The sequence below is a fragment of the Seriola aureovittata genome, chromosome 24 (assembly GCF_021018895.1).
Source record: "Seriola aureovittata isolate HTS-2021-v1 ecotype China chromosome 24, ASM2101889v1, whole genome shotgun sequence".
Lineage (NCBI taxonomy): Eukaryota > Metazoa > Chordata > Actinopteri > Carangiformes > Carangidae > Seriola > Seriola aureovittata.
The window spans coordinates 1,517,017-1,543,749 of NC_079387.1; the positions used below are offsets into that span (position 1 = coordinate 1,517,017).

Here is a 26,733-nt window from a genome sequence, read left to right on the forward strand (position 1 = left end):
TTTGTCAAAAATAAAGACAAAAATGAAAGTTAAATAGATATATCTTTATTATCTGTTGCAGGTATTATTCAGAGACATGATGCCACAGCCAAAAGAAACGAAGGGAACTAAAAAAACATTCTGCAAACTTAAAATGTACATCGTGATGAGGTAAATGCATTGTGTATACAATTGCCTCAGTTTGTCCTCCCTGAGCATGCCTTTAACACAAGCTCTAGTTCATGCAGTTACATTCATTTATTCAGCGTGACTGCAGCTGCCCGGCTCGCTCAAAACAACCACAATTGAACGATTAAACGTCAAATAAAGAAGCTGATAATGGGGCTCATTCTCGGGCAACGAAAGCAACTGATCTGAAGCCTGAAGCTCTGTTACCTCAAAAGCTTCCCAGTCTATTTACGTTCTTGGCCGATTAAAATTAGAGGACACATCCACCGAGATATATACATTCAAAAACATGCTCAGCTGGCAGCACAGACTAATATATCTTTGATTAGAGGGTAAAGACTGATTACAATCTTTTGCTTTTAATTGGAAGTTTTTCTACAAAACCTTGTAGCCTCATTTCTGGTAATTTAATTTACCTTTTGCTGAACAAAAGGTAAACCAGCACAAGTCTTTCATTCTGGTGGTCCAGGTGTTTCTAAAGGCACGAGGTGTGGCAGAGTGAGAGCCAATCAATAGGATGATCATTAAGTTTGTCTGCTTTAGTGTTTCTGTTGCATTATTCTCACTTCATCTCTTTGTTTTTAAGGATGCTGAATGATCGGGAACTTTACATCATTACAACATCCTGAAATGTTATGGAAAAGAATTTAAGAAGATTTAAAGCCTTCTCCAGACTGTTGTACTGTTCTCAGTCCAAGGAACATCTGATTGGCTGGTCAGTGTCCCTGCAGTGCGATACAGTCAGCCACAAACTTTTTCCATATCTTAGAATAATTTCAACATACAAGATTCTGAAACTCAAATACTTAACCTTAAAAAATTAAAGGCCAGAACTTTTCTTAAGATTTTTACCTCCCCTGAGGTGAGCCAATCCCACTTGCAATTTAATGAGCTCTGTTTTTTTGACTGTTAACCACCTCTCTCTTGGCAAGAAAGCGAATAAGAATGTCAAACTCCTTCATTTAAATGCTGGTTTAAGATTAAATTATAAATCTGCTCTGCCTGGCTCTCTAAGCCGTACAAACTGTAGTTGCAAACTTATTCATGTCGTAACTCAGGGCCTCATTTATAAATGTTACACTTTATTCTGTTGCATAATTACGAATACAAATGAAACGATCTATAATCTGGAGCGTAATTTAGGACATAAACACAACACCTTATAAATGAGGCCTCTGATCTACATTTAGCAAATCTCATATCGGTATATGCACTATGTTTGGATTCTCCGAGCGATGACAGTCTGTTGTGATGGTCTCCCACTGGTGCTCCAGCAGGATGGGTGGTGCTTGTGGTTCCAGGTGGAAGGCATGCTTTGAGTTGTTTATGGTCTGTCTGCAGGAAGAAAATATCTAAATATTAAACCTTTTACAGGCATTCAGAAATTTGAAATGCCATTTTAAGAACTCACTGGGTTAACTTGTGGTTTTTAGTGGGTGACTCCGGCTCTGATGCAGGTGCTGATAGGGGATGACAGTGATGGATGATGGCCTGGACGGATGGGCTTTGCTGAGACACAAAGAACAAATGGTAACTCCACACTGTCAGTTGTCAGTTTTTTTTTTCCTACTGCAAATGTGAAAAAACTAATCTCACCAATCTGAGCAGAGTACCCCCTCCTGGCCATGTTCTTTGCCCGCACGGCCTCTTTGATGCGGTCAACCTCCTGCTGGTAGCGCTTGCGGTCCCTCATTGCATTCTCCTTGGCCTCCTTCAGGGCATTCTCCAGGGCTTTGACTCGCCCGGCCGTGGCACGCAGACGCTTCTCCAGCTTGGGCAGTTCGCAGCGAAGGTCTGCGTTGTCTCGAACCAGCTGAAAAGAGAAGTACATTTACATTACTGAACTACAATTACAACAATCCTGATCTAATGCAGGTAATAGACCAGAACTATTAGTGCAAGTGAAGAAACTAGGTACTTCATCTTTCATCATCTACTTTCATCACTGGCTGGAGGAATACTATTCAGACAGTTTTATGTTCATGTAACTTTACCTGCTTGTGGACCTTGGTCAGCTGTTCCAAGTTATTCTCCAGGAAGGAGATCTTCTGTTTCTGGGCAACATTGCCAAGTCCCTCCTCACAGTCCAGTTCTGCACTCTAGAAGAAATAGACAGTGTTAAACTGTGATTTTGAGAGAAACTAATACTTAACACTAAAAAAAAAAAAAAAAAAAAAAAACAGGTGACATACTTTTTTAACCCGTGTGGTTAGGTCCTGAATGAAGAGTTTACGGAGGTTGTGCAGAGTCTGCAGCTCTTTGGCCTGAGGAAGAAGAAAGAAATCATTTATTATGGTTGAGACACAACTGAAACAGTTCAAGCCTCCCTAAAGGTAATAATTCTTTTTCTTACAAAAATCCACCACATTGTCAGTGCCAGGAAAGTTAAAAATAAATGTTATAGTGTTTTAGACACTGCCTTGTCTGGTTTCACAGCTGCAAATTCCTAACTTTGAAGGGGGTTTTTTGGTCTTGACAGTTAGAGAAAATGTCTTGACCAAATATGGAGGCAAAGTGCACACAAACAGAAACATAGTGTAAAATTCCTCACTAAAACACTGTAAGCTGTCTTCCCCTCTCGCCCTTTGTTTACAGTTTTGACTTTTCCTACATTTCTTATCAATGATATGAGTTAAGATGTTTGAAAGTCAACAGAGAAGCTTGAACCAGTTAGCCCATGTGGGGAAAAGCATGCTAAGTTAGCTTAGCTGTGAATTCAATGTCAATTTGAGACTACTAACTTAATTTGACATGACTTCCAAGTTATGAAAGAGCTACACAAAGGCATTTGGTGTCATGTATTTGCATTCTTCTGTAATGATATTTAATTGAAGTTACCTAAATGTTTGTAGCATGTGCTCCCATCCTTGCTACCGCAAAGCCAAGGTGAAAGGTCAGACTGTCAAACAGGAGGTGGGTGAATCCAATTTGATTTATAGAAGGGGGAACCCGGATTGGAGTAAAAGTTATTTAGTCTCCTCCATCACCATCAAACTCAAATTCTCCGCGTTCCCAAACTTCCCTCTAACGGCCTGAACCATTTGGTCAGACCTTTGACTGCTATATCTGCGCTATATAGGGTGCATTGGGTGTTGGACTTCAAAATTGCTCTGCTCTCATACTATGACATTTTTATGCCTTACTATACCCAGGCATTCTAATACTCTTATATACTATGACATTTTATGAAATCCTATACTACAACATTTTTATGGCAATAGTAGTAGAATACAAGTTGTTAGACTCACCACTGTTTCCTCCAGCCCCTTCAGGTCTTCTCTGGCCTGTTCCCTCTCTTCATTCAGCAGCCTGGACAGAAAACAGATGTACTATAATAACATTGACAAAACATATTAAGCTGAGTGCCATCCAAATGTCAACTGGAACCTACATGAGTTTCTGCAGCTTTGTATCCTTCTCCTGCTCCTCAGCCTTCAGTTTCTCATAGTCTGACATGAGTCTCTCCTGCTCCAGTAACAAACCCTGGTTCAGACTGTGAGACAAACCGAAAATAAAACATTTTGACATTGTATATGTATCAATTATTTGGGTATTATTGATGTTTCCTCACTCTGTCAGTTCATCCAGCATCCTCTGTTTGTCTTCAATCTCATCTCTGAGGCGGCTGAGCTGCTTCTGATGAGTCTCCCTGTGGTTCTCCAGCTGCTCCTCCAGTGTTTTCTGGAGTGACAACAAAAAAACATTAGACACAATAATTTCCTGCTGTGAATAGTGACAGTCCTTTTAGTTCACCTTGATCTCCTCGCCCCCATCCAGTCTGCTGATGTCCTCCTTCTCCAGCCCCGACATCTCGTGTCTTTTCTCTAAGAAACACCAAAGACAACAATTTAGTTTGTACTGTTTGTGATGTGGCATGAATTTAAGATCTATCTAACAAAGTAAAACTAAGTGGATTTGACCCTGGATGTGTGCTGACCCTGAGCCTGCAGTTTTGCGAGCTCCTCAGTCAGAGCATCCTGATTCTCCTCCAGCTGCCTCTTCTTCTGCTCCATGTTCTGCATGTAGTCGGTCAGAGACTTGATCTTGGCCTGGTGCTGTGCACAGAGGAGACAATATAAACGCCACAACGCCTTTTTCAGTCATGGGGCACTGAAGTTTGAAAATACCTGCATAGCTGACCCAATTTTTATTTATCATAACTATGACTAGTGAGTTGTTATGATGATGGATGATGATGATATAGTTATAGTGATTATAACTATGGCCCACGGTGACAGTTACCTGGGAGATGAGTAGCTGACAGGACGCCAGCTCCTTTTCATTGGCCTGGATCTTCCGGTGGGCGTCGGCCTGAGCGCTCTCAAGCTGCTTGCTGCGGTTGACCAGTGACTTCACCTCGGACTTCATCTTGCTGATGTAGAGGCGAGCGACGGTGAACTCCTCCTCCACCGCCGAGCCGTTCCCCTTCGTCTCTGAAGACTGAGGGTGGAGGAACAGGTTAGGGTGTGCGTGTGGGATATGATGTGCTGTATTTAAGTGTGTGTGTGTGCTCATCCTCACCGCAGCAGTCTTGACGTCACTGGTGCCGATGATGGCGCCAATGTCGCTGAGATCTCGCAGCAGCTGATTGAGGACTTCAGAGGCTCTCTTCCTCTGCAGGCCATTTAGCTCCTGCAGCTGACTCAGCTCCCTCTGCACCGCCGAGAGCAACACCTGTCCACAACAGACACACGGGGACAACTCATTGACATAATGCATTGAAAACATTGTGAAATATATAGAGCACACATTTAACACAAAGCTGACCCACCGTCTTGTGGGTCAGCTCCTCCGTCAGCTGCAGGTTGGTCTGCTCTCGCTCCTCCACCTCCAGGCTCTTCCGGTCGTAGTTGACAGCCAGCTCCTCCAAGGCCTGCAGCACCTCCTTCACCTCCTCCTTAGCCAGCTCGTTCTCCGTCTGCAGCCGGCAGAGCTCTTCCTGGATCTTCTCGTAGTCGCGCCGCGTTGATGCCAGCAGCTGAGAGCATGCATAAAGGACAGGAAACATTAATATCCAACAAAATGAGTTCTTACGGTTTGATAAAACAGAAGGGACAAACCTCTTCCTGATCCAACATCTGCTCCTTGAGTTTCTCAGCCAGCTGACTGTGTTGGTTGATCTCATCATCCTGTAAAAATATATTCAATAAGAGTAAATTAAACCTTTATCCATTGTTGTTATTTCCCAACTGTTTCCAGTTATGAGCCCCCTGTTAATTTGTCACACTAGGGTTATATGTTGTTAATTTTATTCAGGCATCCTTTTGGTCAGCCCAGGTGCATTGGTTACTAACATTCGGGAGTTAGTGTACATGGGTTACCATAGTAACCAACGGGTTTCCCTTGTGTACAGAGAATGCGTTCGATGAAAGTTATTAATAGCTTGAAAAACCATTTGTTTATATGAGATAACTTTATATGTAGGTTCTGTTATGTTGCCTTGACTCTGTTCTGTTATTGACTCACTCTCGGTTGAGCTAATTAGCCGTGTTACGTGTGTGTATGTGAGATGCTAATTAAGCTATTCTAGTAGCTATTTTGTTCAGTATAAAGCCTGGTGTCTTCAGTATTTAAATCTAATCTGTTAAATATTATTTCTGTTTTATTCTGTTTGCAGGAAACCATTCTCAGTTAAATTCACGTGTCACTGGATCATTCAATATGCTGTGCTACCAATCATCTAAACCTAAATAAAGATCAAAAAGCAAGAACTGTTCCCTGTGTCTGCCTTCACTTTCTGACCGGAGTTGCGTTAGTGGATAAAGTGGTCCTAGCATTACATTTCATTAACCCACAATCTTCAATAACCATAGTGATTTCAGAGAAATGTGGAGAAGGGTGAGGAGTCTCACTTTGTCATCCAGCTGCTTGTACAGGTTGGTGATGTCCTCCTCGTACTTGCTCCCCTCCTCGCCAGAAACTGAGACGCCTCCTCCGGCTGGCAGCAGGTTGTCAATGATGGGAGTGTTGTCGTACGGCTCAACGTTCTTCTGGTCTTTAGAGCTCAGCTGTTCCTCCTCAGGAACGTTCTCCCCTGTAGGTTACATGTGTTCATTTACTCATCCAGTAAAATCATATCATCATATTGTCTTAAAACAAAACTAACAGCGTGTGCACAGCCTGTTAGCAGCAGTGTGACTTCAGCAGATAAAGAACTTACGATGATTATTGATTTTTTTTTTGATTTTTTTTTTTATTGAGGTTTGCTTCAATAGTGATGAGCGCCAACAGCAAATGAAAAGATGGAGAAGAGGACAGACTGAGAAGGGGATGTGCAGCTCCCAATAAATGGCTCGGCGTGAAGCCAGCAGCTGACTCATGTCAGAAACACTGCATCAGCATTACGTGCACGCGCGTGCATGTGTGTATGTGTACCTCCCTGTCACTACATTTTCATTTATAAAGAGCGTAGGCTTCAGAGGCTGCAGCTGAGCTAATTTGTTGCTAAGGAGCGTTATCAGCATCCTCAAGGGAATTACAAAATAAAAAACAACAGCCAGAGAGAGGTATGGAAACACATTAAGGGCAAAGAGGAAAAGGGAGAGAGCGACAGAGAGGCGGGGCTTCAGTGGTTACCATGCAACAGAGATGGAAAAAAGGCAGAGAGATGCTGTGCAGGAGATACTGCTCAGAGGAGAGACAACAGACAGAGTGTTTGAATATAATCGAACAACTCTCGCAAACATCCAGCTTTTGTCGGTAGAAGGAAAAGGTACAACGGGCTCTGATCAGCAGTGATGTAAACACAACACAACTGTAAACACACCTGCAACCTGGTAACCAGACACGGCAGTGCTTAGGCACCAACCCCAGAATAAGACCAGTTTGTACGGTGGCTAACAGCTCACTCTTTCTCCCCTGCGTCTGTGTGTGTGGTTTACCAGTTCGCCCTGTTTTTTATCTCACCGTTCCTCCAGCGGTTGAGCTCGGCCTCCAGCTTCTGGATGATGCCTTTCAGGCTCTTGTTCTTTTCCTTCTCCTTCTCATATTTCTTCTTCCACTCCTCGGCCGTCAGCTCCAGGTTCACACACACTGTGTTCTTGATGGTCTTGGCTCTAAACAGTCACGGACACAGAGCGGAGTTAAGTTTGTTGTTTAAGTCAACAGATTACTCAAGCACCACGCACGCACATACGTACACACACTGTTTTAATTAACTGCCCTGATTAATCCTCTCCTCTGTATCTCACTGACATCTCCTTCCCTCCGTTGTTGTACTGCAGAGCTAAACTGAGTGAAACACTTGTGAGGGTGGATTTAAATTATATAAATTCTGTATTAAAGGCCAAAGTCTTGGCTATGAAGCCCCAAATCAAGTGTTTTTCATGGTGCCAATATCACACATGTTAAATAAAGATTCCTCATTCTTTTTTATTGTTAACTGTATTTATTAGGAGAATATAATGAATATAATCTAAACATGTTCACTGGGTAATGCAGAGTGTATTGTGTGAGGCTGACATGTTGCTCTCTGTCAGAGGAAGTCCAGCCATCCAGATCTTTCCTCTAATGATGGAAATCTCATTTCAAACTGAAGCCCTCATTTCCTCTCCGTCTCTCAGGCAGATGGCTCATCAGTCAGTTCCCGTCACTGCTGCTGCTGAATGCTTTATTACATAAACAGTTTGAACTTAGACACTGTGTAGACAGTGGTCACACACTATCTCATTTTATCTTGCATCCACTGCCATCATCTCTGTCAGTGTCACTGTCTGAATGAACAACAGAGATGAAGAAACGATAGGAATAAACCAGGATGCACAGCGAGAAACTCAGAGCCATCTGGCTTCTAGCTCTGACGTCAGATGAGGACCATCACTCTCTCTCTCACACACACACACACACACACACACACACTTTATTCAATGCGCCACCCATCAGCTGGTCAGGGCTGAGGCACTGAATGTTAGGTGTCACATGTACCTCTGTCCAAACATGAGCGTGGACTTTGTCTCGGCTTCGTTGTAGATGGATGGCGAGCAGCAGATGATGATGGTGGTGCGACAGTTTCCTCCCAGGGAGTCCTGCAGGATTCGAGTCATCTTGCTGTCTCTGTATGGCACGTGGGTTTTCTGAAAAATCAAATTTATCATTAAGCGTTGCTTGGTGCCACGTTTCTTAAAACATGTGGAGACAGAATGATGATGAACTTACTGTTCCTTCGGCCAGTGCTGAGATGACGTTTCCCAGCGCAGACAGAGATTTGTTGATGTTCTTCGCCTCATCCAGCACTGCTCCCTCAGCTCCCGTCTTACTGACCTGTTCAAACAGACAATGTACAGCTTTTATAACAACATTTTTACTTCGTAAAACTCAACAACAGTAAGCACCTTTCACGAAACATTAACTCTGGCAGTGAGACTGACCTTCTCACTGCCAGCCAGGTCGACCAGGTAGAGCTTCCCTGACAGCTTCTTCTCCGTCTCAATGTTTTCCTGCTTGATGTTGATGAGGAAGATGCTGTGGCTGCGAGAACTGTGCTCATTCATGTCTAGAAAATTATTTAAAAACATTATTACAGATGGTCTACAGCAACTGCTAGCAGCTGCTCCATCCAATATTTGTTGCCATCCATGGAGCTAAGCTGCTAGTGTGGATGAAAATGGAGATAAAAACATTAAAATAATGTTAAAATACAGATGCAGTGATACGTACTGGTCACTGCCACATGCCGATTGGCTTTGCCCTCATCAATAACATCCATCACCTCCTCTGGACTGGACACAAAACGCTCAGTACAACCCTGAGAGAGAGAGAGAGAGAGAGAGAGAGAGAACAAAACAAGTGAGATATCATTGCTCTTTCTGCTACAAAAGGTAGCAAATGTAGAGTCACTACTTTATTTTTATCCCAAAGCAAACATTTAAGCTTTTCATTAGGTGTCAGGAAGAGAGTCTTGGTGTATTGTCTTATCTCATGTTCACCAACCTTGACGTAGGGCACTCTGTTTTTGTCTTCATGCACAGAGAGGTTCGTCTTCGACACTTAAAATAAACCAAAGAATGACTTTTAATAAAATTTATAATGCAAAATATTCGCACTAAATGTCACCTAAATTTGTCTTAAATGTTGCACACTCACCATCCAGCAGGTCTCTGATCTTGTCCAAGTAGATTTCAAAATAGGAGACCTGCACAGAGAAACACATCAGTATCTTACTCCACACCTTGAAGCCCAAATAATTATTTTACAACATCAGCTATCTGAATCTTTGCACTAGGACTGGTTTCTTGTGAAGTATGTGATTTAGATATTTAAATATGTTACATATATTATATCTAGATATGTTGTTAGATCATATTTTATGTCTGAGACAGTAATAGTTTGGTGGATAAATCACCTTCAATGCAAATTCAATAGCCGTGTGTGAGCCACAACTGGGACTCTCATCATTACATAATTATTTTTTTAGCCTTAACTTTCATTCTGAGCTTATGAGAATTGATAAGTTTGTGCTGTGACAAACATATTTGTCTACCTTGATGTGAAACTCCAGGTTCTCGTCCATGGAGTAGATGTGGTCAAAGATGTCGTGGGCGATGCGAGGGATGATTCCCATCAGCTGGGGGTCGTGCAGTTTGCCCTGAGCACAACGGTGGAGATTGACGTTTTAATACAAAATGTACGTTTCCAAACAACCAAACTGACAGTGAAGTGAAGGTTCTTCATCACAGATCACATCAGAGAATTAAACAGAGGCTTTCGGCTGCTGTCTCGGTGGATTAGTCTACGAGCTGAAGTAATTTGCACTCATGATGCTGATCTCCTCTGAGAGTCAGTCGAAAAAAAACTCAAAAAACTCAATTTTTTCTACGTTATCTGTAAATTTCTCCACAGACACAGTGAATTTGGACGTCAGTGCCTTGCTGAAAGGCTTTGCTGTTGGCAGGAATCAAACCCTCCTGGTACAGGACAATCTCTGATATCAGGCTTTTGATTCCTGTTTGATTCCTTCCTGTAAGACCTTGTATGGATTTAGTGTTTGGGGTAAGTCTGTTACACAATGGCTGCTGTGCTATAATCTTCTGACTGGAGACAGAAGCTTAAATAAAAGTCACTGCTGCGCTGTACTCTAGGATTGATCGAATGGTTGATTGATTGACAGTAAATATACAAAAAGTGGAGGAATTGAGGGCTTCTATATCAGTCATCTTAACATCTGGCTTGAGATATTTCTGATAACTGACTTCTGTGTTTTTGAAATACTGTACTGGACCAGATGAGTTTCTCACCTCCATGGTGTGTGTCTTCCCCGAGGACGTCTGTCCGTAGGCAAAGATGGTCCCGTTGTAGCCGCCCAGCACATCTGCAATGACACAGAAACATAAATATGGAAAATTACACACATATTGGTAATGCTATTACTTCTGTTACTACTATTTTTACTTTAACACAGCTGCTACTAATAAAACATCTTCTTTTCAACATGGCTACACAAAGAGCTTCATGTAGAAATGATCATTTAAGATCAGAAACATAGTAAATAACATAAACTAAACATGTATGGATTTTTTTAAAGTGACTATGACTGATACAACTAATGCCAAGTGCTTATAGTCAGTGTAAAATGCCATTTCTACAGCTCCATTATAAAATAAGAATAAAAAGAGAGTTGAGGATAAAAGATGGAGGACAGATTAAGTCTGTGTGCTGATATACAGTAGATTAACGTTACATAACAACGATTCCTCCATCTCCCTCCAGCAGGTTTAAACCTTCATACCGTACCTTTAACTATCTGTTTGGCACACTGGTCGTACACTTGTTCCTGTGCCGTGTTTGGAGGCAGCACGCGGTCGAAAACGTAGGGTTTACCCTGTTTCAGACCAACAGACATACACATTAATAACAACAGGGAGATGACAGTGGATCACAATACAACTGACAACAGCATGGCAAATGGTTGCATATAAATATTAATGTATTTTAGTTAATATTCCACCACTGTGCACAGAATCCTGAGCTGCAAACACTCCAATAACTTCCAGGATCTGTCAGTCTGGCCATCCATCACTCCCCCTGCCCATGTCCAACTACAGACTCTTTGTCTCAGGGGTGGAAGCATCGCTGCTGTGAAAAGCAGCTCTCAGCACTTGGAAGCAGCAGCAGTGCTCTCGCTCTCTCTGAACACCCAAAACGAAGCAGAGAAACCACTGACACCGACAGTATCAGAGCGCACGGCCTCAGTAATGTGTTTCTGCGGTGTGATTGATGGCACAAGGCGGTGACGCGCAGTTTGTCCTGGCAGAGCAGGTACAAGACAAACAACAAACTTATAGGCTCTACAGGGGCAGAAAACACAGTTTTCAGGCTGGGCATTTAGAGAAATAACACTCCATAAGATTCAAGCAATAACCAATGGAGTGTTTTCTGTCCTCTTGTTTTAACTTCTGATATTTGAGGTTGGAGATTAAAATGACTTTGCAATAAATCATCTAAACCTTCTGACCCAAATATGAAATTGTCTATGTTGTCTTCACCCACCTGGAATTCCATGGAGTAGAAAACAAACAAACCAAAACCAAATCTCAGGCCTCTCAGGAGTATATAATATGTATGTGTCCTTGAGTGCCAAGAAAGGAGCCTTTAAATAAAATGTATTATTATTATTATTATGTGTATGGTTTCACACTGTGGTTAAGCACAGTATTGATGTAACCCTCCCTAACTTCCTGTGGCCTCCTGAATCAGCACTTTTATAATGGTGAGTCAGTGTGACCTTTGACTCCTCCAAATTATTACGGCATTTGTGATTGAGAAAAATCAAAGCGTTTTCCTCTGCAGCAAAACTCTGTGGATCAGTTTTAATATAGCTATAAAGCTTTGAACTGAAGCCATGACTGCTTAAAAAGGCTGTAGAAAAAGATTGTTTTCTCTGTTTCCCACATGTTTGATTTTGTTTGTGTGGTTACATTTAAAGTTCTATTTTCAAAACTGTTTTTTTTTTAATGCATCACAGCATAGAATCACTAAAATCCTTTATGATCTGTGTATCTCCTGTTCCACTTAAACACAACAATTTCGCTCTTTGATAAATAAAATTTGGATGCAAACACATAAAATATCAGTTTTATATGATTAAACTATTTGAATTATAGATTTAAATGCTGCAGCAAGGAGCTATGAGTCTGTTGAGTACTAGAATAGTCCCAGTTGTGTCGACAATGAGTCAGTGTTTGTGCCCACTGCTGCAGTGAGTCCAAAGACAACACAGCCTGAGGTTCTTATTGTTTGAATACGTTGATGAAATATTATTAGTAACAGTCTGTCATGCTCTATTTTCAGTAGAACATGTTTTGACATGAGGCATTTGGCTGTTTTAAAAAGTACATTTGCATCAAATACAGTACATAGAGGCAGCTTTGAAGTTTGAGCTGACACAAGAGCACTACAAATTGCTACAGTTTAGAGTTTATGTGGAGAACCTTCACACACTATATCGCTGTGATATATGATATAATTGGTATAATACTATAATATTCTTCTAAAGCATCACAGGCATATTGCGCACTTGGCATCCCCAGCCTGCCTGCAGGGCTCCAGGAGACTTTCTTCCCCCAGCACACTGCAGTGTTTACACACAAATCACTACCACCACCATCATCATCATCATCATCATCATCATCATCATCATCACAACATCAGTGAGAGGCACACTCACCGTTATAACCACGGTGTCGTCGTCTTTGAATTTGGGGATGTATTTGTCTCCTCTGTTGATCTCGGCCTCGTTCAGAGGCCTGAAGCGGCACATCACTCTCACCCCGCACTCCGCTGCATCCACCATGGCTGCTGCTGCTGCTGGCACTGTTTACACTGCCTCTCCAAATAATGCGGGTACACACACAAACAAACAAGCAAACACACACACAGACCACACACACACACACACAAACAAACAGGCTTGAAAAGAGGCGAGGATCAGTCTGTCTCACGCAGGGTGGTGCCTAAAGTGAGGTTCAGGGACCTTCAGCGGGGCCTTGAGAATTGTCCCTGCGTCCCGGGTCAACTGAGAGTTCACAATTTACTAAAACAGGGTCTCAGATCATTATTAGCAAACAAACCGTTTCCCGATGGTAAAACGTAGGGTTTACGGGAACCCGCACCGCGTGAGAGTTTAGAAACCTCCGACGTGCAACGCGCCCTTCATCCCAGCCGACTGTCTCCGGGCTTCCTCAGCTGCGCCATGGCCAAACCGGATCAACTGCAGCGCTGCGAGGAGCAAACACACCACTGTACAAGGCCTCCCTCCCTGTGCGGCGGTGACACTCAACAATCGCGTAGACAGCGGACTGAGTTGTATTTGTGCTCCTTAACGGCAGGGCACAGTCAGGGTTTGCTGCCCGGTTTGCAGAGGGAGAGCCCGGAAAGGATGCGCAGAGTCAGCCGCATCGTCCTGACTTGCAAAAGAAGCGCGCTCCCGGCACGATGCCGCGGCGCGCTTCCGCTCCTGCATCAGCACCACCACCATCACCGAGCTGTTTGTGAACGCGCACACAATTCAATTCAATGCCTTTGTTGTCATTACACAGTGTACAAAAACCTGCATCATCTTCTTAAGAAACCAGCAGCATGAGTGGATACAATTTGCTAACCTTTGCCAGCTGATGAGCACATGAATGCATCACTCACTGTGATTCATGACTCCCTTCATCATCTTCTGACGACCATACATGATTTAATTCAAATGTTATTCCTCGACATAATTTCATCTCTGCAAAGTTAGTTAAATAAAAAATAACGTATCTTCAGCGAATAAAAGCGACTAACACCACTTTTTTCTGTCAATATAAAAGTAAGTACATTTGCTTAAGTACTGTACTCATATATTATACTGTAGCGATCAGAGGGGGGAGTGTTCACTCTGATTGGAACAGTTTGAGCTGGTTAGCGCAAAGGCTCATGGGACTGTTAATGTTTGCAATGAAAGCCATGTTTTAGTGATGTTGTGTGCATGTTTAATTGTGTTATGTGAGTTTCCAGGTTATATGGCTTTGCATAGTGTTAAGTTTGATGTTAACTTTAATTATCAGTGTAGCCACCACGACTGAGTTTCCTGGTGTGTTTAATTACCTCTGGCCAGTATTCATGTATAGAGTGGTTGACTCTGATGTTAATAAATAGAACCTCCTGTAGTCGTGCGGTGTAAGGGACACAGGAGTTGTACAAAGCAGAAATCTGTCTCAGATTACCTTCTTCCACGTGAGCTTGCCACAATACTTTTTACCACACTAGTTACTTTTATCTGGCTGGTACTAGTTATTTGATTAAGATTTTACACGGAAAACATACAATAAGTTCATTCAGTTCAATACATTATAGAGAATAAGTGCACCGCCACCAATGTCATCAGCATTAAAAAGCTTTTTACACATTAATGCACCAGTGACCAGCGATAATGACTAGCCAACTTTTAGCTCCAATACTACATACTGCTGCATACATACTACATGAAAGTACGAATTCATTAACTCATCTATGACTTACCTAATCTATTCAGAGAGAGACAATGATAATACTATTGATAATGCTTATAGTTACACATGTGATTCACCTTGAACTTACTCAGCCATTCCTCAGATAAACTCACTGTTGCAACGTAGAGTTGTCTTCTACTGTCATCTTGTGGAAATGATTGGTATTGCAGGTTTCAACAAACGTATTCAAACTTTTTTATATACAGTCTGGGATTCAAACCTGCAGCTTCAACTTTGTACACCCAACCCAAGTCACACCCTTGAACCTGTGCCTGTGGTTGTCATGGTTAATTTGAAGATTTTTACTGAACTACAGCAACAGGTGGAAATAACTTCTGGCAATGTGGCAACAACACTGTCAAGCTGTTTTGTTTTCATGTCAGTTTGGAGTCCTCAGGGGCTCCACCCAGTAGGCATGGCACAGGTGACAAGCAGGTTCAGCAACACTTCAGCAAAACCAGAATTGTGTTGCACCTCAAACCAAAGCCTGTTAAGACTGTAGAAGGAAGTTTCTGTTTCTTGTCTTTTATCAAAAGGATTCTTCCTTATGGCATTTTTTCCACTTACATTTAATGTGGACATGGACTGGAGTAAAAATGATGTAGAGTTTTTATCTACTACAGCCTGTTGAAGGTGGACAACAGACATTTTTTCAATGTTATGGAGCTCATATTTTGAGTGTTTTGTTACTCACATTGGAAATACTTGAGATCTGTGTTCACCGATGGAAATGGGGACCTCGGTTTTACCTGAAGTCAGGACTCAAAGAGGAGTTTTTTGCATGTTTCTGCTCCTCTTGCTCTGCTGCTTGGCTGGAAAATGTGAGCTTCAGAAATCAAAACCTTTATCGACAACCGACCTCCCCACTGTCAAACCTTTCCAAGATCAAAACAATGAACCACAGGCCTTCCCCGAAGAGGAGAGGGCCAGCCTCCCTGTGTTTACTATGGACTACCCTCGGATACAAGTCCCCTTTGAGTTTACATTATGGATACTGTTGGCCTCCTTTGCCAAAATTGGTATGTTTGGATGAACCACCATGTCTAGTTTTACATTTGTGCACAGAGTTTGTATCAGGATTTGCAACCAGAATAATTGCACAAACATTACTATGGGTGGCAGCAGCCTTCATTTTGCAGTAAGAGATTAGCACATGAGACCAGAGTCCAGTCTTTTCATTGTCTTCTCTCCAGGTTTCCACATTTACCACAAAATCACCATCTGGATCCCAGAATCCTGCCTCCTGATTACCATCGGCCTCATCGTCGGCGGCATCATGCACTCAGTTAAAGAGGAGCCCCCGGCTGTGCTCAGCTCCAATGTCTTCTTCCTCTACATGCTCCCACCCATCGTTCTCGACAGCGGCTACTTCATGCCCACAAGGCCGTTCTTCGAAAACGTTGGCACGGTGCTGTGGTACGCCGTGGTGGGAACTCTGTGGAACAGTATTGGCATCGGGCTTTCTCTGTTCGCCATCTGCCAGTTTGAGGCGTTTGGCGTTCAAGATATCAACCTGCAGGTCGGTGAAAGTCACAGGGACGACAGGGTGGTGTGTATCAGGTTAATCATAGGTTAAAAGTGTGACAGAGTAGGAAAGTGATTTCTGTTGATTGAAAGGTCAAAGGTGACATCAATGTGTATCTTGTAATGCACTGAATGTGATATTTACACATGTGGTTTTGATATTTTACTATAAAGTTGAACTTTTACTTTGCTATTATATAGTCTAGAATATTTTGAAGGAAGACTGTAAAAAACAAAACAATATCTACCTTGCAACTAACCATCTCATGTCTGTGGGCAAAGGTAAAACCTGAACATTGCACCCCAGCTTTGGAGCTAATATGGACAAAAAGTCCTTAAATCAAAATGTAAACATCCACTATTCAATGACAACTGGGCATACTACTGTAAATGTATGTAATGGTGGGATTGTTTTCTTAAATAATAGAGGACTTTCTCTAAATGTGAAGTGGTGGATTGAGTGTAAATCGGTGCCCAAACCAAACAGAAGAACTTTATTTGTTTTTTAACTCACTTCACTTTTCAGGAGAACTTGCTGTTTGCCTCCATCATCTCGGCTGTGGACCCAGTGGCTGCTCTGAATGTGTTTGAGGACATCGGAGTCAACGAGCAGATTTACATAGTCATATTTGGAGAGGGACTCTTCAATGATGCTGTCACTGTGGTGCGTACAGTACAGCCTACCTTATAATAAACACGGCTTATTGCTGAGGGATTTGATTTATTGGGCTGCAATTTCAGGCAAGTTTCTCTGCCTGTATTTGCTCACAGTTTGGCAAATGAGAACCATTAAAAATATGCCAGACTAGCTATTGCCTATTCCAGTCTGCAACATACTGATGGATGTATAGAGAACTGTCACTGGATTATCTTCATACTGAAGAAAACTTCAAAATGTGATGACTCTCAGGCAAGTTGTGGAGTTACAAAGTGCATTTTTCCATGCTTTTTAAGTGGGTTTATAGATTTTATACACGTGGCACATCAGAAATAATGATGTCCTGTCAAATTATAAGTCACACTGAATCTAAACAATGTGTTCAGATTGGGTTGAAAACCTCTAAAACAACCCCCCGCTGAGGTTTGATCTTTTTGTGGTGGGAAAGAGGCAAAAAGTTTCTTGTGACATGATCATTAATGCTGTATAAATGTTGGCAGCTAGTACCAGCAGCTAATGCCCAGAATGCGCCATTACATGAGTAAATTACAAATTTCTCACCACTGTGCATTTGTGAAAAAGCTTGCCATGCCTGGAGGGATGACACAGACTACATCTCTGTGCCCCTGCAGTTTTGCCCTCAGTCTAGTTTGTCCAGTTCCCCATTGTTAAATGGGAATGTCAACCCGCCTTTGCTTTGGCTGAGTTTCGCTTGAAAGTTTCACTTCCTGCCACTAATTGGCTTCAGTTGCAAATTTTCTCCAAAGGACAAATGTGCTTAGAATATGTCAGTTTTACCAGTTGAACAACCCAAGTCAAGTTGACACATGATCATCAGCCTGACACAAAAATAAGTTGAACAGTTTTAACAATAGCTGTATCAGAGGAGATTCATCAGTGTTTTAGCTGTTTGACTTGCTTGACAGCAGCTACCTGCAATCTGCCGTTTACTGTCTGTGTTGGTGTTAAGAGTAAAAAATACACCCTACATCCAGCCTTGTTCTGGATGTGGTCTTATTTTTAATCTGATCTCAGGTGTCCTGTCTTTGTGTCTCGCTCTCCTCAGGTACTGTACAGCATGTTTTCATTCTTAGCAGACCTGCCCATTGTTGAATCCACTGACGTGTTCCTTGGAGCTGCCCGGTTCTTCGTGGTGGCGGCCGGCGGTATCCTCTTTGGCCTTCTGTTTGGATTCGTGGCAGCGTTCACCACACGTTTCACCCACAACGTCCGTCAGATCGAGCCCCTCTTCGTCTTCATGTACAGCTACCTGGCGTACCTGGTGGCCGAGCTGTTTGCCATCTCCAGCGTCCTGGCGTAAGTGAAGGCCAAACCCAGATCGGTCCACACAGCTGAATGAGAAAACACAAGTGTTTGGAGAGTTAGAAGTTATAGAAATGCTGCAGGTTTAATGAGCAGAGGGTTGCTGGTTTCAAATACAAAATACAAATATATCAGGATTACGAATAAAAATGTGTTGCAGTTGCTACATTTTTTAATATTTGGAATATAGGAGTTTACAGAGGTTGCAGCGCTGAGAATACCTGCACAGATTCTCTAAATGCCACTGAAATGTGCTTTATTGCTTCCTTTCCTTTAGGCTTGGAAATATGGAGTTTACCAAAGAATAGTAGATAACCCTGCTCCGTCTGCATTAAGAAAGTTACAGTATATCTGTGCATACATACACAAACTATAAGGGCAATGTTCCCTGGCTTTTTGTGATGGCTATAGAACTGAATGTGGGCAACAGCTGCTCTTAGATGTGAATCTTTACCCTCCAGACTCTAAACATGTTTGTCTAAGGCCTGGTATTTATACAACTTGCACAAACTTGCTCCTCCACGTTTTCCACCCTCTGTGGACATGACACAAAGGGAGGGAGAGTTTTGTTGGACATGACATCAGGCAACGGATGCATGTGTCAAGTATTCAAATGATAGCATCGCCTAACATATGCATCATCATCAGGTTTTTTAAATAGTTTATTCAGTGTAAGAGGTGATGGAAGATACTCGACTCATTAAGAAACATTTTGAAACAACTCTAAGTAGCTAAATTTGAAGATACATGGGTATAAATGTTGTGCAGCTGGACTGATGGACAATGATGAATTAACCTCAGCCCTTACCTGCTAACTGCCACAGGAGGAGGCGTCTGTAGGAGGGCTACTACTTGGGTTTATGTGCAGGGTTAAATACAAACCTGTCCATTGCAAAAGCTCAGTCACACATTTGTTGTCTTTTCCCTCCCTGCAGCATTATCACATGTGCTATCACCATGAAGTACTACGTGGAGGAGAATGTGTCTCAGAGATCCTGCACCACCATTCGCCATGTGGTGAAGATGCTGGCAACCGTCTCCGAAACCCTCATCTTCTTCTTCCTGGGTGTTGTTACTATAACGACCGAACACGAGTGGAACTGGGCCTACATCCTGTTTACGCTGCTCTTTGCCTTCATCTGGAGAGGACTGGGTGAGAGAATCAGTTTATCGGGGAGATCATAACAAAGCTCTTCTGCAGTTTCCCGAGTTTATCAATCTTAAGTCTTTTTTCTTTCCTACAGGAATTCTGGTGTTGACACAGATCATCAACCCGTTCCGTACCATCCAGTTCAATTTCAAGGACCAGTTTGGACTCGCCTACGGAGGCCTACGAGGGGCAATCTGCTTCGCCCTGGTCTTCACCTTGCCCGATAACATCAACAGAAAGAATCTGTTTGTCACGGCTTCGATCGCAATGATTATATTCACTGTTTTCATACAGGTGGGCCATTTGTCACCCTGTACTTCCTGTTGTATATTGTGTGGAGAATTTAAAAGGCCTTTTTATATATGTATTTAAATATTTTCTATCGAATGAAACCCTCTACCGTTCTTGAAAGTCATACCTACCACCAATTACAATCGCATATATGATATATATAAATATAAATGAATATAAATGAATGAATTTCTCTTTTTTGTTTTTAAATGTTCTTCTTTCCAGGGCATCAGCATCCGTCCCATCGTAGAGTATTTAAACATCAGGAGGACCAACAAAGACCTGAACACCATCAATGTAGAGATCCACACCAGGGTAAGTATCAGCTGCAACAGATTTAGTTTTCTGTTCTTCACTGATTTCAACCCTTTTTTTTTTTTTTTTTTTTTACATCCCTGTGTTTGACTGTATTTTGTCCAGGTGATGGAGCATGTTGTCTGTGGTATTGAGGACCTGTGTGGCCAGTGGAGTCACTACTACTGGAAAGACAAGTAGGATTATCTGATTATCTATATTAACGTGATTCGATTGAAATTATAATACGTTCTTATGTTTCGTGCCATCTCTGCTCCTCTAATGTGAACCAGTGGGTCTCTTCCTGCAGATTTACACTCATTTGCTCATGAATTTAGATCAAGATAGAGAACACAAAGCTTGATATGCTAATAATCTTTATTCGTTTGTTTGTGCGTCAGGTTTAAGAAGTTCAACGATCGTGTTTTGAGGCGTATCCTGCTTCGAGACAACAGGGCTGAGTCCAGTATTGTGTCTCTGTATAAGAAACTGGAACTGCAGAACGCCATTGAAATACTGGACACACCTGTGGCAGACCTCAGTGCAGCGCCATCTATTGTCTCTCTGCAGTAAGTTGAACAGATTGAACGGTTTCAGCCTTATTTATTAATAAAAGACTTAGTTTCTCATTAAGTGGAAAATTAACAAAAACTCTGCATATAGATGGGGTTTCCTCCATAAAGTCAATAGTTTTAAATGTTAGTGAGTCTTGAATAAATGTTTTTCACTCAGATACTCTGCAACCTAATAGCTTCACAACCTGGCATCCCAAACGTTGTCGCATTAAATCAGCTTCTGTGTTGATACACAGGCAAAGTCTTTAAGTAAGACAACAGAAACTGGATCTGCTTGAGTTGAGTGCATCAGCTAAATGCACAAAACTTTGATACTAAATCTAATTTGGCTCCAGCTGATGATGCCGTTTTCCATACTAACTCCTAAGTCCATTAATGTCAATAGTAATAATAAAGCATTATACTTCGTAAGTGTCTAATTCACTGCTCATTGCTCCCGCCTGCAATCAGTGATGAGATGAAGGAGGCATCTCGACCGAAGAAGAAGTTCCTGGCTGCTGACGTGAGGAAAATGCACGACATCCTGTCAAATAACATGTACAAGATCCGACAAAAGGTAACGTCACTGCCACAACTGCAGAGAAATATCGAATATATTTTATATTCCACACAGTATTTTAACACTTAAGCTGTGTTTGTGTCATTTGCCTCTGTCCAAAAATGGGCAGTTTGCTTTTAAATGGTCTAAAACTAAAATTAAGTTTAATTTAACACCATTTCAACAACTTCTTTTCAACCTTCACGACTACAGGTTCAACACTTTTTCTCCTCTGGGAAATTTTCCTCTTCAGACATCTTTTACCTGAAACTGCATGTGTGTGTTAGTGTGTGTAACGCTTCTCACCGGCAGTCTGACCTTACATGGTCATTTCTGACCAAGACATCAAGTGACAGCAGTAGTGATAAATTTAATGAGCTAATATGCCTTAGGTTGAAAAATAATTATAAAGCCTTTGAGCAATCAAATGGAATAAAACATTTTGACAGTGGAAAAATTTTAACTAATCAAATTTACAGAACCATAACACCAGGGTTAAAATTAGTAAAAAAAAATAATTTCAATAATATTGAAAGTTAATTTGTGTTAGATTTAAGATAAAAGAGCAGTTAAAGTGAGGTTGTAAGAGTCATTAGCAGATTCAATAATTTATTTGAAAAATATTTTTGCAGTTTGAACTTTGTGAACATTGAGAACATTATTTTTACTATGGCTTCTATTAAACACTATTTTTTTCTGCAAAAAATCATCTGAACTTTTCCCAAACTTATAGGACTTACATTATTCTATATTTTTGTGATTGTCAACAAATCTCATGAAAAGACCAAAATCAACGATGTGTTTGATCCGTCTCTTGATACTTTCTGACTTCTCTACTCTGTCTGTGGCCCTCAGCCTCATAGTAAAGATATACATTTTTAAAAATGGGTCATAAATATAAAGTTTCATCTTTAAAAAATGCTTTTTAATTTCCTAAAACAGCCGGACACTGTAATTTCAGAAAATGTTCCAATAACAGGGGTAAATAGTGAATTAGTTGGGGACTACTTTCAGCTGTGGATTGATACACATTTGGTGCTCTAGTGAGTATTTCCAGAAGCAGGACAGTGTGTGTGTGTGGGACGGAGTCAAAATAAACTACAGTGTGTGTGTTCATGGTGATGAAAGAACATGTCACCCAGAGTAACAGTGTGACTCACTGATTCGTTGTTAATAGCTTTTGGAAACAATGGAGCTGTACGGCTCAGAGGAAAAAGATATATCAGGCTTGTTAATAGGATTAATTCATTATTTTGGTGGTTTCAAAAGCAGCAGTGAAGCTCAATTGTTCAATTCTCTCCAAATATCTCACAATGTTCTCCAGACGATGGCGTACACCAACAAGTACAGTCTGCCCGACGAAAGCCGAACCAGGGAGATTCTGATCCGCCGCCACGCGAGCATCAGACGCAGTCTCCGTCCTGGAAGTCTCCGTGAGATGGTGGGTTTTTATTTGGCGGACATTAAAAATATGTTGCCACCTTTTTTCCCCCCACCCTGCCTGACCTTCAGTCTTCCTCCTCTTCCAGCCAGCACTAAACATCCCCAAGTCTCAGAGGTACTACTCCCTGCAGGCCGGTGGAGATCTGGAGTCTGCCCTCAGAAGACGAAGTTTCGGTGAGTTCGTAGAAGTTTGATTTGTCTCACTAGATGAATAAATCACATAAAAGATGACTTCTGGTTGAACTATAATCAAATCCTGGTGTTATATTAGGTGGTAGTGAGTTGGATCGTCTCTCAGCTCGTCTCCAGTCCTCTGGTGTGTCGCCCCGCTCCTCGTCCCGCTCCTCGTCCAGCTCTCTGGTTCCTTTAAGGAGGTTGAACACCATCCAGGAGTCTGGGAGTGCAGGGGAGCAGCCAGCTGCCTCTCCCCGCCCACACTCTCCATCTCTTGGAGTACGCCCTTCGGACGAGAGGGGTCCTGGAAATCTTGGTGGTTCCAGCTTCAGAGTCAGGAGAGCACCAGCTCCCGCACCCAGCAGACCCAGCTCAGATTGGGCAGAAGGAGACGAAGACCCTGCCAACCCCGAACCTCCAGGGGGAGGGGTGGAACCAGTGCGACCTCCCCAGCTACCAGCACCTCGTGGCTGGGTACCTGAGAACCAGGATGCCAGAGAAAATGGGGCAGGAAATCCCCTACTTAGACACTCGTCACAGGGGTCTCGAGGCTCAGGGAGATCATGACGAACAGAGGACCGAGGGAAGGATTTTGAATCAGGTCGGCTGCTCCGGAGCACGAACAAGAGGCTCATTTACAAACTTGAACTTCAAAACGGAAGAGTTTAGTTGAAAAAGAAAAAAGACTCTTGATATTACCTGCCTGTTCTCTTAATTATGCTGGGGGGGTTTTTTAACTCATCTTTTCTAGATAAAATGTGGCTATTTTACTTTTAATTCAATGAACAGAGAGGTGGTAGTGTCCACATCCCACCCTCTGTTTAAGACAACAGGTGACAATCAGCAAAGGAAAATACCTTGGATTTTAGCTCCCAAAAAAGTTTGAAAAATGATCCCAGCAGGATTGAAATGTCTTTCAATCTAAAGAAAACTAATAGTACGTTTTTTTCCTGAACCAAGTTCCGGCTTTCTGCCTCCTGAAATCTTTCTGTTTGCAAAATCAAAACTGCAATCCTGTAATGCAACATGCAGGGCCCTCGTCTGCATGGTATGCAAGTGTTTTTGCACACACACACCCTTTTTTTATTTGTCAGTTTTTATAATTGTGCATCGGTTTATTTGTGTGTGCCAATAGAGGGCACAAATTGGAAGCCATGAAAGTCAATAGTTTAAATGACTGTAATATTTAAAGTGAGCATACACTACATTATGTACTGGTATGGTTTTAATGTGGCATGAGCACTGTATGAAAGTAAATACATTCATGCTGATGTTGCCTTTCCATCTGTGCAAACAAATACTCAACATTAGCTCCACATGATCCTTGTTGTCATCTTGTAAAAATAGCACATTTTCTGCACTAAGCCAGAAACAAAGGGATTAATGAGTGACTTCAGCTGTCATTCAAGCCCACGCAAGGCAGGCCTCTTGGTTACTTCCATACAGTCAGTGCAAGAATAATACATTTGCTAGAGAGAGAAAAAACTGTATTAATCGGGTTGTTATTGGTTATCTATATTTTACCACAACCCCCCCCCACCACCACCACCACCACCATCCAATGAAACAGATGGCAGCAACGTTGCCTCTGCAGTGTCGGCTAAAATTATCTGCGAGTTAAACGTGGAGTTTGAGCCAGTAACTCACACAAGTTCGGAGGAAATATAGTAAAGATTCTTTCTTTCTTTTTTTGCATGTTACACAACAAACCTCGTCTCATCATTGTAAGTCTAATTCTGATTTATTTAACCTTGAGTCTTACATCTAAAGATTTGAGGTAGCGACTTCCTTCTGGATATAGATCCACTTATATAACCAGATGACAAACGGACATGGAGTAATGTTACACTATTGAATTATACCATTTAACCAATGCATTTGAAAGCAGGCAGAGGACCCACAGGTATTATCAAACTCAAGGAAGACTGTTTAGTGCTCTATCTCCTCTCTGCTGTTGGCTTTAATGTCCTCTTTTATTAGTCCACCCGACTCCCTGACAGCCTTCCTCGCCCAGTGTCATCTTTCAACGTTTACGTCTTTATATCTGCCAGGCACAGAGAGCGAATGTTATAAAATATCAGTTTTTCTGCACAGTGCTTTCTGATAATGTCGTTTCTTAAAGGTCCTCCTCCGAAGAAACCTGATTCCTCTGGAAATTCAGCAAATAAAAAGGATGTGGAAAAGAAGCAGAGGCGTTCAAAGTCCCACTTAAAATTGCATTTTGGCAACAACTTGCTGCCTGTAACTTATCTGCTGACACACGGGAATGTATGTACAAAATCAAATTCTGCATGGTCGCAGCAGCAGAGGGCTGGAAATGTTCAAATAAAACGGCACCAAATTTACATCTTTTCTCATAACTTTGAGGCAGAAAAGATGCAGTTAATTTACAGTATTTAATTCTCTCTGCCTTTGGTAGAAATTATATTTCAAATCTCTGTTTGGAGTGACTGGGAGAAACATTTTGTGTTGGAAAGTCAATGAAAAGACTACAAAGAGACACAAGACAACTACAAAGATACACAAAAGGAGCAAATAGATAAAAACTGACAACAAAGCGACGTTAAACACTGACAAATGATACAGCTTGTCATTTATTTTGTGTCTGGCGTCCTATGGAGGAGGGGTGGGAGGGCTTTTACAGGTCTATGCCCATTCGTTCATATTAATCAAACATCAGCTCATATCAATAATTTTCTAAAAACCTGAGAAAAATGAAGCTTGATTTTTTAGGAAATACACGAAACAAAGTTCATTTGTATTAAAAACAGGTTGATGAGGAGATTTTGTGCTGTTGATTTGTTTTGCAACAAACACCACATAACTGTTACAAATGTGTTGGCATTTATTGTGAAAGTGTTTACATTAACTAACAAGGTGCATCATTAATTTCTCATGTCAGAACTGAGTATAAATCCTCCACACTGGCCTTCAGGCTCATTACACACCACGCTGTGTTTGTCTTGATTAGTTGAGGCTCCTCTAATTAAAGATGTTCCACTGTGATTAGTAACATTTCATCATTAACTGAAAATCACTACAGTATGAAATTGACTATTTTTCTAATGGGTAAAGAAAAAAATAACAAACTCATGATAAATGCACAAATTGTGTGAATTATAAATATGGTGAATATATGAAGATTAATCAGAGGAGAGAGCGTTAGACTTAGTTTAAATACCAACCTTCGATCACACACATATCCTTGTTAGACAATGAATGGTTTTTCTACATGTCACTTGTTTTTAAGTCACATTTTTAAAGGGTCACATATCCACTCATTCTCACCATTTGTCTTTCTTTGATTAAGAAGCAGAAAGTACGGTGGCCTCTTGGTTCAAAAGACTGTGCTGGAAATGAACCATTTCTTGTTTTATTTTCTTCATAGCATTCAGAAACGTTTATAGTGGAAAATCAATAAATATCTGCTTTATTTTTTGGTCAGAAATGAAGAATTATAAGGCGCAGTTATGTAATTTAGTGATTACAGCAGCAGAACAGGCTTTTCTCACATCTATAATGTTGGAGAGAAATGTGGACATGATCATTACCACATTTACTGTGGTGTAAGTGTTCTACTGCAGCTAAACTGGCTTCATTTGAAAAAGACACTTGCACCATTAGATATCACAACTTAAATGACTGATTTAAACAATCCCCATAAAAATAAATGGCAGCAAACACACAATTTCCAAAACAAAACAGAAAACACTTGAAAGTTACGATTTGCCATGTGTTTTCATTGTTGGGTTGCTGAAGCGACCACTGCGATATAAGAGGGTTTTCCATCCTGCCAGAATTCTGGAGGGGAAAATCTCTTTGAAAGTTCGGGACATAAAAAAGAAACGCACTGCAACAAAAAAAAAACAATGTGTTAGCCGCCATCTTTAAACCTTCATCAGAATATCCCAAAAATCCCAACGGACTTCTGCATAGCTTTATCGTATCCACCCATAAAGAGCCTGAGCTGGAAGTTGACCTCCTGCGTGGACGCAGCACTTTATAACCTCTGAATGGAAATCCAATGGAAACTTGGCTGGTGGCAGTTTATAACGTTAAAAGCTGCACATGCTCAATTAGAGTGATCATATGCTGGACAATAAATATGATGAATGGCA

General features: G+C 41.5%; 2 protein-coding genes across 3 annotated transcripts; one reads left to right on the forward strand and one right to left on the reverse strand.

Moving 5' to 3' along the window:
* Window positions 1–23: 23 nt before the first annotated feature.
* Window positions 24–13,605, reverse strand: LOC130165399 (kinesin heavy chain-like). Of its 2 annotated transcripts, XM_056370641.1 has the most exons (27): window positions 13,233–13,605; window positions 12,830–12,984; window positions 10,897–10,984; window positions 10,401–10,474; window positions 9,647–9,751; window positions 9,250–9,298; window positions 9,097–9,152; window positions 8,824–8,911; window positions 8,535–8,659; window positions 8,323–8,427; window positions 8,092–8,240; window positions 7,075–7,223; window positions 6,021–6,202; window positions 5,229–5,297; window positions 4,940–5,146; window positions 4,690–4,842; window positions 4,411–4,608; window positions 4,106–4,223; window positions 3,922–3,992; window positions 3,740–3,849; window positions 3,560–3,661; window positions 3,417–3,477; window positions 2,361–2,432; window positions 2,163–2,267; window positions 1,765–1,981; window positions 1,580–1,677; window positions 24–1,503 (listed from the first exon to the last, which is right to left on the reverse strand). In XM_056370641.1, the coding sequence occupies exons 2-26, from the start codon at window positions 12,953–12,955 to the stop codon at window positions 1,598–1,600; spliced, it is 2,859 nt and encodes a 952-aa protein (XP_056226616.1). In that variant the 5' UTR covers window positions 12,956–12,984; window positions 13,233–13,605; the 3' UTR covers window positions 24–1,503; window positions 1,580–1,597. The 2 variants fall into 2 exon arrangements, with proteins under 2 accessions (XP_056226616.1, XP_056226615.1); XM_056370640.1 differs by having other exon boundaries at window positions 12,830–13,605.
* Window positions 13,606–15,236: 1,631 nt separating this feature from the next.
* Window positions 15,237–25,525, forward strand: LOC130165336 (sodium/hydrogen exchanger 2-like). Its single transcript, XM_056370527.1, has 13 exons — window positions 15,237–15,664; window positions 15,839–16,164; window positions 16,696–16,833; window positions 17,894–18,144; window positions 19,086–19,303; window positions 19,395–19,594; window positions 19,817–19,906; window positions 20,012–20,082; window positions 20,287–20,454; window positions 20,911–21,016; window positions 22,323–22,439; window positions 22,528–22,615; window positions 22,713–25,525. The coding sequence occupies exons 1-13, from the start codon at window positions 15,370–15,372 to the stop codon at window positions 23,180–23,182; spliced, it is 2,538 nt and encodes an 845-aa protein (XP_056226502.1). The 5' UTR covers window positions 15,237–15,369; the 3' UTR covers window positions 23,183–25,525.
* The last annotated feature ends 1,208 nt before the right edge of the window (window positions 25,526–26,733 follow it).

Bases quoted from the DNA above. Each gene is read 5' to 3' on its own strand.
- LOC130165399 (XM_056370641.1), bottom strand. From the start codon at position 12,955: ATGGTGGATGCAGCGGAGTGCGGGGTGAGAGTGATGTGCCGCTTCAGG. The intron at 10,985-12,829 runs GTGAGTGTGCCT...GGTCTGAAACAG, and splicing joins ACGACACCGTGGTTATAACG to GGTAAACCCTACGTTTTCGA. The intron at 3,993-4,105 runs GTCAGCACACAT...GGTGTTTCTTAG, and splicing joins CGCAAAACTGCAGGCTCAGG to AGAAAAGACACGAGATGTCG.
- LOC130165336 (XM_056370527.1), top strand. From the start codon at position 15,370: ATGGAAATGGGGACCTCGGTTTTACCTGAAGTCAGGACTCAAAGAGGA. The intron at 15,665-15,838 runs GTATGTTTGGAT...TCTTCTCTCCAG, and splicing joins GGCCTCCTTTGCCAAAATTG to GTTTCCACATTTACCACAAA. The intron at 20,083-20,286 runs GTAGGATTATCT...TTTGTGCGTCAG, and splicing joins CACTACTACTGGAAAGACAA to GTTTAAGAAGTTCAACGATC.